This window comes from Nannospalax galili, unplaced genomic scaffold, assembly GCF_000622305.1.
Source record: "Nannospalax galili isolate Female #2095 unplaced genomic scaffold, S.galili_v1.0 scaffold851, whole genome shotgun sequence".
Lineage (NCBI taxonomy): Eukaryota > Metazoa > Chordata > Mammalia > Rodentia > Spalacidae > Nannospalax > Nannospalax galili.
In genome coordinates this window covers 785,021-796,888 of record NW_008330578.1, presented here as the reverse complement: position 1 = coordinate 796,888, position 11,868 = coordinate 785,021, and the positions used below count along the sequence as shown (strand labels likewise).

The following is an 11,868-nucleotide window of genomic DNA, read 5'->3' as shown; positions in this document are numbered from 1 at the left end:
AGTGCACAGAAATCCATGGCTCAGAACGACTGGTCATGTGAGAAATCAAAGTGGAAAGTAAGAGGTCTATCTAAAAATACTAGGAATGAGGAATGTAAAGTCCCCAGAAAACCTTCCATGGAATGAGAACTCAGTTCCAATGCAATGAATGTCAGGCTTAAAGATACTAACAGCTCGCTAGCAACAGTTCTACCCATATGGTTAATGTTTTGTTATTTCAACCAATCAGCAAAACTTGCCCCAGCTCTTTGTTTCATGCTCCCTGAGTGGGAAATTTCATTTTTAGGTGTAAGTCACAAATATATAGAGAATCTATACACTAATTACCAGGGAAGAGAGTTCCAAGGGCCAGAGATGTCCTTAAGCCAGAGACAATATAAATGCTTAAGCAGCACAATTCAAAGGGATAGATACCCAATCAAGAAGAAAAGGATCTGACCTAACATGGTTCACTTCCTTTCTTAAATAGCTGCTCTGTCCCTGCCAGAAGGAACAGAGAGATTATAGAAATCAAGCATTACTATTAATTGTAATCTTGATTCATTTAGTAGTGTTCCCTAGGATAAGAATTTAGGCTATACCAGATTGATGGGACTTGAAGAGACATCCATGAAAGACAATTGTGAGAAAAAATGGATGGGCCTGTTCAACCTTTACCCCAGGGTCTGTGCAGCCCAAGCTGATTTTCCTGCCATCACCTTCCCAAGTGCTGGGATTATGAGCATAAACCAGCATGCCCAATTTACCACCAAATGTTTCTGATCAAAGAAACTGTAAAATACAGTTCGTAAACTTCCTGCTTTCCTTATACACATGCTCATGCCGGGTATGCATGCATATCTCCACATTAGCACACACAAAGAGACAACAGAAAAATCAGATGTTTTTAGGTTTAAGAAAAAAAAGTCCATGGAACTCATAAGCACTTCAATCTCCTATGATCTAACTCTCATCCTTATACAATAGAAGCTGCACATTATCCAGAAAGCCTTCATTAGCCAGGTGACCCACCCAAAGTTATGGCCTTGGAGGTGAGGTGAGTTCCAAGCCCAGGAACCATCAAGTATAGAGCAGACATGTGCCACCTCCCAGAATACCCACTTACTTTCTGGCACCTTAAAAAATGACTGGTTTTAGTTCCCTACGGAAATGATTTCTAGTCATTTCCTGTCAGTGAACACAGAAATACCCTTTTCTCTTCCCCTTGCTGGCAGGCAGGCATGTGTGCATACACATTTCTGGGATCCCAGTGTTCCACAGTCTGAGAGGCATTCATGTAACCCAAATTCTGAATGTGTTCTACAGATTAGCGATCCAGACTAGCTCACTCCTACTGCACCAGCCTCAACCAGAAGCCCATTCCAATTAAATCCCTTGACTGTCCATTGTTGAGCTGCATCTGACAGAAAGCACTCGCTGGAACTGCTATTTTTAAATTATTAAAATAATCTGCATAGCTAAATTGTAGATCTAAGGCTTCTATGAGTAGGTGAGTGTCTGACAGGGTGCTTATGAAAACAAGAGAAAGAAAGCTCCTTAAGTTCCACTTTTGGCGTTACTGGACAGCATACACACACACGCACACACACATGCACACACACAACACACCCCCATCAGCATCTCATTTCTGGCATAATCCCATAGTGTCTGCTTAGGACCCCCAACAATGGGAAGTTGCTAGTCAGAAGAGGTGCAGGAAGTTAAGATCTTTCTTGGAAGAGAAAGAGGCAGGCCCAGCGGTTGCCCAATCAGGTGGGAGCCAGGGGAAGGTGGTAAAGCTCTAAAGCCAGACAAGATTTATTCATCATAAAGAGCTGCCTGGCATAGTCAGGGAGGAGGTAGGGTTACTACAAGACACAGTAGACACCAATAATAGAAAACAGCCAGTGTTTATACTTAAGCACTAGATACCCCCTTTTCCCTGGCATTTTCAACAAGGAAGGAAACAATAGAATAATGTGTTTGTATTCTTTTAAGACAAAAGCCAGATTAAGGCTCCTACAGAGGAAAGGCTCCTCCATGATCCTTCAGAGAAAATGGAGGTACCAGAAACTAGGCCCACATTGATCACCTGATATGCTAGAGAATCCAAGACAATTCCTAATAGGAAACCAATAGTCCATTTCCTCAACCTAGCAGCTAGCTACCCACAGCTTTACTATTCAGCAGAGAGAGCTGACACTAAAATCATCACAGGGGACACAGCTCCAAATGTAGATAGAGGTTGCTTACTTCCCAGTACCAAATTCCATGATCCCAAGTTTCAGTTCTGTGGAATGAGTCACACCATCCCTAACTAGCCAGTCTCAGGACTCCCTGATTTTCCTGAGAGGCCATTTCCCCATAACATAGTTGTTTACTCCTAGTTAATTCTATTTCTCTTCCCCTGGCCAATTCACCATCCTTCTGGGACCTTTTTCCCCAGTATCTATGGGGTCTGGAATATCTGAGAACTTCCCTTACTATCTCCTACCTTCTTAAAACCTCCCCCACCACCCCTGCCCACAAATGAAAATAATAATTGCCCACAAGAAGCAATGGAGCTCCACAAGTAGAGAGGGAAAGGAAGAGGAAAGGCCACCAGGACAAGTAGCCTAAGGCCTTAACTCTGCCCTGGTGAAGAATGTCTTCTAGTCACAACCCTAACCTCATACTGCAGAGCTCTTCTACCTCATCTAGAAAGGAAGATCTGCTCAGAGATGGCCACTGTGGAAAGAGATCAGTAATGTCCACTTTCTCTCATGATTTCCCCTAAATTAAAAAAGCAAATGTGGCTCTAAACACTAGAGGAGCCTTTCTTCTGTAGGAGCCTTAATCTGGCATTTGTCTTGGCCTCCTCTTCACCTAACAAGAAGAAAACTTGTAATTTCCATGGCTCTTCTCCTGGACTCACCTTGATGTTCAACTTAGAAGCCATGACCTACCACATTCTTGATTTCCACTTTTAAAAAGATAAATTCATTTTTTAGTTTCCCTCTTAGTTCTTTTCTGCCTCCCCTCCCACCTTCACCCCTGTTCTGCTACATACATGCACACACATACATACGCACACATACACTCACAAACACACATAACCTGGTCTGCTTCCTCCCCACCCCCTAAAAAGATACCGCTTCAAATGGGATCTCAGTCTGCTCCCCCTGCCCACCCTCCTTTCCCTTACTCTCCCTCCCTTTTCTCCCATCCCCAGGCCAAACTAAGTCAATCAGTAAGGCAGTTCTCTTGGGAGAGAATGTTCCCAAAGACAGAAATGGGATGGTGAGCTACACTCAGATGGGCAAGTAAGCAGACAGCGTAAGCAAGGCAGGAAGGAAGAGAGGCAGGCTGCCCTGCCCCTCCATCCCTGTTTTCGGTCCCTGATTACCCACTATTGCTGCTCTGTTGGAACCCCCCCCCTTCATCTAAACAGCAACAGATCCCTGCCATTATGGCTAACTGCTCTTCTTCATCTTCCTTTTCCCTCCTGCCAGGTACCCTATTCTCAGAAAGCCCAGGTCACTGCCTTCCAGTTTGGTGGGCAACTTGGTGGGGCCCCAAGAGAGATGGGAAGGGGTTCCCCAGCTATTTCCCAGTGACCTCTATCACATCATCATCTTTATCCTCATCATCATTGGAGCTGAACCCCACCTCGGCAACCTCATGTGAGTCAAATGGAGGCACCTGGGACCGGAGGAGGCCACCAGCTGGGTAGCCTGTGTGTGGGGACATATAGCCTGGGTAGACAGACATTCCCCGCGAAAGGTTGCTGGGCAAGACAGGGGAAGGAAAAGGCGCAAACATCCTCGGCTCGGACAGGAGTGGCTGTGAGAATGGGAGTGAATAGCTGGGTAGTATCCCTGGCACAGAGGGGTTGAGCATGAAGGAGGGGTTGCTGGCAGTGACTGAGGTAGCCGTGGAAGAGGAACTGACGGGGCCTGCTGGCACCAGAGGGTCAGTAGTCACTGGAAACACCAGGCGGGCATCTGCCAGCAAATTGGACAGCTGGTAGTAGGAGGGGGTACTACCCATAAACAGGGAATTCTCCCCAGGCTGGGAGGTGAATGGGGTGGTGAGGTTATGATTTAAGGAGACGGGTGGCATGGCAAACCCGCCAGAGACTGGATACCCGTGTTCATATGGCTGCACGGGGGCTGGCAGATGGCCCTTCCTGGAGCGCCGACGGACTGACTCCTGAGTGGCTGATGGAGTGGCCAACTTTCGCTTATGGCCCCTTAAGTCCAGCACTGGGTGCCTGCCACCACTGGGCTGGCCAGTCACCAAGAGGGAACTACTGAGGCAATGACCCCCAAGGCGTGGCTCAGTTCCAAGAGCTGTCCCAGGAATGGTGCTGCTGTCCACAAGTTGGGCTGGGGGTCCAGGCAGGGTGGCATTGGTGCTTGGGGAGTTCTGACGGGATTCCCGAGCAGCGGCCACATCTGCATACTGCTGGAGCTCACTGATGATCTCTGGGCTGTCAGGAGAGACGGGCCTGGCCAGCCCCTCAGGGTCAGGGGCTTTGGGTGATGAGGCACTGTGTCTGCCATTGCTTGTGGACGCAAGAGAAGGCCCCTGGGAACCTGGAGACAAAATACAGGTAACTGAGACCAGAATGAAAAGGGAGAAAAGAAGGATAAAGGAGGAAATTCTATTAAAAATAAATCCTGTAGGACAGGCATCCTGGTGCACACCTTCAATCCCAGCACTAGGGAGACAGAGGCAGGTGGATCTCTATGAGTTCCAGGTCAGTCAAGGCTCACATAGTGAGACCCTGTCTCCAAAAACAAAACAAAAACCAAGTCCTGTAATGTAATTCCAAAATTGTTTTGATAAACATCATTCAGTCACCTAGTCTCGAAGAAAGAAATCCTTTGATCATAGCAACAAGTTGCGATGGTTAATATTGATTGTCCACTTGACCAAGATCTAGAATCACCTAGGAGACAAATCTCTGGGCATGTCTATGGAGGGAGTTTTTAGATTAGGTTAATTGAGATGTTAAGACCCATCTTAACTGTGGGCAGCACCCTTCCATGAGTTGGGTACTGAACAGAACAAAAAGAAAGTAAGTTGAGCACTAGCATTCACTGCTTTCTTCTTCTCAACTGTGGATACAAGGTGACCAGCTGCTTCAAACTCCATTACTTCCTTGCCATGATGGACTATATCCCTTGAACTGTAAGCCAAAATAAACCCTTCCTGAAGTTGCTTCTTGTCAGGTTTTTTTTTTTTTTTTTTTTTTTTTTTTTTTTTTGACCAGGCTGGCCTTGAACTCACAGAGATCCACCTGCCTCTGCCTCCCAAGTGCTGGGATTAAAGGCATGCGCCACCACGCCCGGCCTCTTGTCAGGTATTTTATCTTACCAACAAGGAAAGTAACTAATAGACAAATCTAACCATAAAAGGACATGTAACTTTATTGCATTTAAGGTTCCTTTATCTGGCCTCTTGTCAGGTATTTTATCTTACCAACAAGGAAAGTAACTAATAGACATTTGGTACATTTCTACCAAAGTAAATCATATGAAATACTAGCTATAAATACTAGGAAATTATTCTTAAAACTAGTCAGACTTTTCAGGGGGTAACAGTTAAATGACTAGGGGAGAAAAGGAGACAAATTAAAAGGCAGCTCATCCTGGTTTAAGACAAAACAAAATCTATAGCTATAAAAGACAATTGGGACAAGCTGAAATCTGAAGAAAAAAGTAAGATTATGCAATTACTGTTAACTTTCCTTCTAGTGTGATAATGATGCAGCTAGGAAGCGAATGTCCTTAATCTTGAGAGATGCATCTTGAAGTATTTAGGGAGAAAATACCATAGTAACTTCAGCCTACAAACAATTCAAATAATAGAAAGGCAGGGAAAGACATATTTGTGGAAAGTTAGTCATTGGATCTAGGTGTAAGGAACACGGACAATTAGTGTTCTTCCAACTGAAGTGTGAAGACTAAGAACAATGAAGCTAGAACAACAGCCTAGCTCTCTTATCTCAATGGTAAGATAATAAAACCACTTCCATTGAGAACTTGGCAAGAGTTCTTAACATTGTTAATGTGCCACACATATACCCTTTGACCTATCAATCCCACTTCTAGCACTGTGTCCCATAAATACATCCACATGTCAGTAGTGGAGTAGTAAAATAATCTAAATGTAAATCAACCAGATACTTTCAATGAGGCATATCTAGAAGAAAGGATAAGAAATGAGTTATCATGGGTGAGTGATAAACAGTATAGTATACTTAGCATTTGTTTTAAAATACAAAGAAGCTCGGTGTGGTGGCACACACTTTTGATCCCAGCAGAGGCAGGAGGATCTCTATGAACTTGAGGCCAGCCTGGTCTACATATGAGTTCCAGGCCAGCTGGGTCTATAGGGAGATCCTGTAGCAAAAAGACCAAACAAACAAACAAACAAACAAAAAAACAAAGAAAGCTGGGCATGGTAGTGCATGCCTTTAATACCAGCACACGGGAGCAGAGGCAGGCAGAGCACCGTGAGATCGAGGCCAGCCTGGTCTACAAAGCAAGTTCCAGGCTAGCTGAGACTATAGGAAGACCCTGTCTCAAAAAGAAAAAAAAAAAAAAAGTATGCGTGTGTGTTTATATGTATAAAACTGTATTTCTATGTGTGAGATATCGTACATACACGCACGCACACACACACATGGTACAACACTGTACCATGTACAAAATACCTGGAAAAGACAAGAGCAGCAGCATCTCTAGGGAGGAGTAATTGGCCAACTGGGAGGACAAAAAAACTATCACCTTATCCTTTTTTATATCTATGACCTATAAATACTGTATATATTATCTATTCACAAAGTAAATTAATTACAAGTAGGACAAATGTTGTGTAAGTCAATAGAAAGTAAAAAGCCACCACACCTGAGGCAGCCATCCGACCATCTTCAGGAGCCTTTGGTTTGCCAGTCGCCCGGACAGCAAAGATCCGTCCATCACTGGTACGGATGTATGTCCCTAAGACATGAGGTAGACTGTCAGAAGCCTGCATGCAATACAGCCAGCCCTGAGAAATTCCAGATACCATGGACTGGGATACAGCTATAAAATGGGGTCTCAAACTCACCTCAAGATACCTGAAGTAAGGAGTGGATAATAACTATGGATCCACAATTACTCATCTACTTCATAAATATTGTTAATCTACCATGTACCTGGTAGTTTTCGTGCTGGAATACTTATGAAGGAAATGGGCCCAGTCTTATGAAGCCTAACCTCTGGAAGGATACAGGCAAACTACTCCAGAAAGTATCAATGCATTGGAGGGAATAAATAGGATCTGTGAAAAACAAGTTGGTGCTCTGTACTCTCAGCACTCTGGCCCAGATCCATTTCTTGATCTGGGAAGGAGTCTTAACTGCCTCAATAGCATTGAGGTTATTTAAGACCTATATTCTGTTCCCACGAGGCATCAATCCACCTTCTTTGCAGTCTTGGGTATGTCATTTGGTCACTATTCTATAATGCCATGGCTACTTCTAGGCCAAGGATTGATAAATGTTTTCTTTAAGGGTCTAGAGAGTAAATATTTATGGATTTATGAGCTACAAGTTCTCTGTTGTAACTACTTAGTTCTGCTGTTATACTATAAAAATAAATAGGTATACTTGTCAAGCTTTAATAGATCTTTATAGACATTGAAATGTGAAATTCATGGCCTTTGAGTACCCTTGCTCAGGTGCCCTACTGTCAATCTTGATAATGTATATCTCTTAATATTTTTATTACATTTAATAGTTTGTATATATATATGTCTGTATGCATATGTGTGTGCCAGGGCATGCACATAAAGGTCAGGACAACTTGTAGGAGTCAATATGTTTCTTCCATCATGTGGGATCCAGGGGCCAAATTCAGGACATCGGGCTTGGTGGCAAGTGCCGTTTACTGCTAAGCCATCTTGCTGGCCCTATATCTCTTTTAATGTCTTTCAATTTGTACTATCATTTCACTCTGAATAAAATAATCTTGAAAAATGTGAATTTCATATAATTTTCATGTGTCACAAAAAAATCATTCTTGATTTCTTTTTTTATTTTCTTTTTTCTGCCAATTTAATATGTAAAATATACTCTTAGGGGGCTAGAGAGATAGCTCAGTGGTTAAGAAGACTGGCTGCTCTTGCAGAAGACCCAGGTTCAAATCCCAGCAACCACGTGGCGGCTAACAACCATCTGTAACTCCAGTTCTAGGGGGATCTGACGCCCTGTTCTGTCCTCTGCAGGCATTGCACGACATGAGTGCACTTGCACACATGCAGGCAATACACTCATACACATATAAAAATAATAAATAAAATTTAAAAAAAAACACTCTTAGGTTTCAGTTACAGTAATAGGAAGCAGGCCGGACTTGACCCATGGCTCACAGTCAATTCCTGCTCTAGAGAAAGCCTACTTAAAAGGCTGGGTTCTACTCTAGAAAAAACCAAGAAAGAGCTGGGTAGAGTATCTAAGTATATCTGTGCACTTTATGTACTTTTCCCCTGAGCCTAAAGGTTCTCAATCCAACAGAAGTTAGAGCAAAAATCTTCCAGAATATAAAGCCTCAAGCAGCTTCATTCAGGGATGGGACTTAGTTAAAGACTAATAGAAAAACAAGTTTAGCTATATCCTGACACTGTTTTGTTTAGCCCATATTTTTTCATTCCAGCAATCTCACCTTCCTCTATAAGGAGGCCAGAGACATAATGGACTTTTAAATACCGTTAAAAAATACCACTCATCTGTATGAATTTATCCACAGAATACATTTCCTAGCTTGGGATCATTACCCTGGCTAAAAGAAAGTGCATATTTGGATTATAAATCACTCTACAACCTTTTCCCTCAATTTTAGTCTCATTATAGCCACACATCTCTATCCTGAGATTTTCTATAAAAACAATATTGAGATACAGAAATGTAAGAAACCCTAATTCCCTTCTTTTAAACTATGGACTGAAATCCTCAAGTTCAACCTCAGTTCATAGAAATGTCATTTTCTCATGTTTCTCCCAATTGTGGTACTCAAGGGATATTTCCTATGCCCCCTCTAACTCAAACTATAACTATTTATTCTGATTCTCAGCTTAGCACTATCAGACAAAGGCAGGGGTTGGGCCCTTAACTAGGCTTACCTTTTGTCCCCCGGATGATGTGGATGCTCTCGCCAGCATTAATTCTTGCCTGAACATCTGTGGAGCTGTTGAGTCCAGGAATAACAATATCTGGTGAAAAAACAGACTTCACATTTAGATTACACCAGGATTAACTGAAAAAGAAAAGGAAGAAGAAAATACAAAGCCTCTTATTCATCCCAGGTCCTCTCTGGTATCCCACAAGCCTCTCTGTAGAGATAGAACCAGGGAGGGTGTAACATGCAGAACCTTTCATAAGTGTCTCAACAAAGAATACTATGAAAACCAGAAATTACTCAGAAATCTGATCATCTTTCTGATTAATTTCCCTTGGTTTACTTAAAAACTCATATTTTTAATCTGCTCAAGAAAGAATATAATGTTAAAGATCTTCAAAATGAATTATTTCTTCCGCTTGAAAAAAAAAAAAACCAAATCACAGAATTTTTAAGTTTAAAAAAAATTTTAATTTGAATGGTTATTTCTATTTTTTTCGCCTCTCTGAACTCTTTGCATGTATTTGTTCCACATCATTCTAGGCTTCAAAACTACTTTTATCCTCTTCCTTACTGGTATTCCTCCACATCTGGAAGAAAGAATTTTTAAGAATCAGCAAAGAAATAAGATTCCCAGAGTGTTTTGTTTTTTGTTTCTCTGGTTGGGTTTTTTTTTGTTTTGTTTTAGGTTTTTTTTTTTTTTTTTTTTTTTGGTCTTTTTGAGACAGGGTCTCCCTGTAGTCTCAGCTGGCCTGGAACTCACTATGTAGACCAGGCTGGCCTCAATCTCAGAGATCCGCCTGCCTCTATCTCCTGAGTGCTGGAATTAAAGGCATGTGCCACCATGCCTGACATGGTTTCAATTTTTTAAATAAATGACACATATTGCTTTCATTCTAAGAAAAATCAGTTACAATGTTTTCATAAAAATGTATATATAGCATGAATATTTCTAAAGAACAAGATGAAAAGCAAGATCATGAAATGGTTTCCTTCCCAATCCCACTGAATCTCTGAACTAACTCTAATTGTTGGATGGGATGCTCACTTCCTTCAACTGCTCCCAGGCCCACCATGCTCAACCTACAACAAACACACAGAAAAAAAATCAAGTGACAATTCGGATTTTCTCATTATGTAGGACGGTTTTTATACCCAGCTGACCCTGTATTAGGCAGGGCTCAGCACATTCATACATCTGAAAAGCTTTTGAGACCACCCTCACGATCCCATAACATTTCCAGAATGCCCACAGTTTTCAAAGGATTCCACTCATTATTCTCAAAAAATCCCAGCCAGATATTTCACTAGAATGCAAATTCCTCAAGATCAGAGAATCTTCTCTATTAGTGACAAATATAGTGACATGTATACAAAAAGTGTATATGTTATACATGAACAAAGCCATGTATACATGTTATAAATGATCAAAATCATGTTTAAAAAGACACCACCAGGCCAGTGAGATGGCTCAGTGGGTAAAGGTGCTTATTACCAAGGCTGACAACCTGAGTTTAATCCCCTGGACTCACATGGTAGAAGGAGAGAACTGATTCCACAGACTGTCCTCTGACCTCCACATGCACAGTGTGGCACACGTACACCCATGCACATACAACAAAATAAATTAATTAAAATGTAATTTAAATATTTAAGGGCTGGGGCTGAAGAGATGGCTCAGCAGTTAAGAGCACTAACTGCACTTGCGGAGGACCCAGGTTCGATTCCCAGCACCCACGTGGTGGCTAACAACCTTCCATAATTCCAGTTCCAGGGGACCTGATGCTGTCTTCTTACCTCCTCGAGCACTGCACAACACAGGTACACTCACACACATGCAGGCAATATACTAATACACATAAAATGAAAATAATAACAATTTTAAAAAAATATTTTAAGGTCTAGGCATGGTGGTGCATACCTGTAATTCCAGCACTCGGGAGGCAGAGACAGGTATATCTCTATGATTTGGGGCCAGCCTGGTGTATACAATAAGTCCCTGTCCATAATTAATTAATAATTTTTAAGAAGACTACACCCTCCCCAAGAACAGAACCTAGGAGTTCCCAACCTGTTGTGGTGACCACCTTCTGCACAAGGACTCCTGCCCCAGAACAGAACCTAGGAGTTCCCAACCTGTTGTGGTGACCACCTTCTGCACAAGGACTCCTGCCCCAGAAGAGAACCTAGAAGTTCCCAACCTGTTGTGGTGATCACCTTCTGCACAAGGACTCCTGCCCCAGAACAGAACCTAGGAGTTCCCAACCTGTTGTGGTGACCACCTTCTGCACAAGGACTCCCGCCCGCTGCAAGTAGTTGATGGGGAAGTTCATGGATGGATTTGTGCTGGAGGCAGAGCTTACACTACCCCCAAGTGGGACATGCCGGGGCATCATGGGGATGGGGGTGGACTGTACAGGACGAACACTGGCCACAGGCTTTTCTTCACCCTTCAGTGTTGGTTGCCTGCAAGAAAAAGACAAGCATACTTACAGAATTAGGCAGAAGAGCCCCTTAGCTGTAGATCCCCTACAGACTGTTACATCCTGTAGCCTTAGCTGCATCTGAGAGAAGCACTGAAAGAGCATGCAGGGTCTCATAGAAGGGAAGAGCAAAGTTCTTTGTACCATCTAGGTTGAAATTCTAGAGAAGCATATGATGCCTTCCTTCTCTGAAAGCCATTATTTCACTGATATCTGACAGCTTATCCCTGAGTTTTAGCCCTTTGCCTCTTTGCTACTAT

At 42.7% G+C, this 11,868-nt stretch overlaps 1 protein-coding gene across 6 annotated transcripts in view; it reads right to left on the bottom strand.

Moving 5' to 3' along the window:
- Positions 1–3,402: 3,402 nt before the first annotated feature.
- Rad54l2 (RAD54 like 2) overlaps positions 3,403–11,868 on the bottom strand; it is a 126,338-nt gene continuing 117,872 nt past the window's right edge. For 3 of the 6 annotated variants that reach the window (XM_008849614.3, XM_029554368.1, XM_029554364.1), the window contains exons 19-22: positions 11,392–11,591; positions 9,130–9,219; positions 6,876–6,968; positions 3,403–4,556 (exon numbers count right to left, since the gene is read on the bottom strand). In XM_008849614.3, coding sequence (XP_008847836.1) covers positions 3,562–4,556; positions 6,876–6,968; positions 9,130–9,219; positions 11,392–11,591 — 1,378 coding nt within the window. In that variant the 3' untranslated portion in view covers positions 3,403–3,561. Of the gene's footprint in view, positions 4,557–6,875; positions 6,969–9,129; positions 9,220–10,148; positions 10,209–11,391; positions 11,592–11,868 lie in introns of those variants that run through there. The other 3 variants (XM_029554372.1, XR_003846532.1, XM_029554377.1) reach the window with 3 other exon arrangements.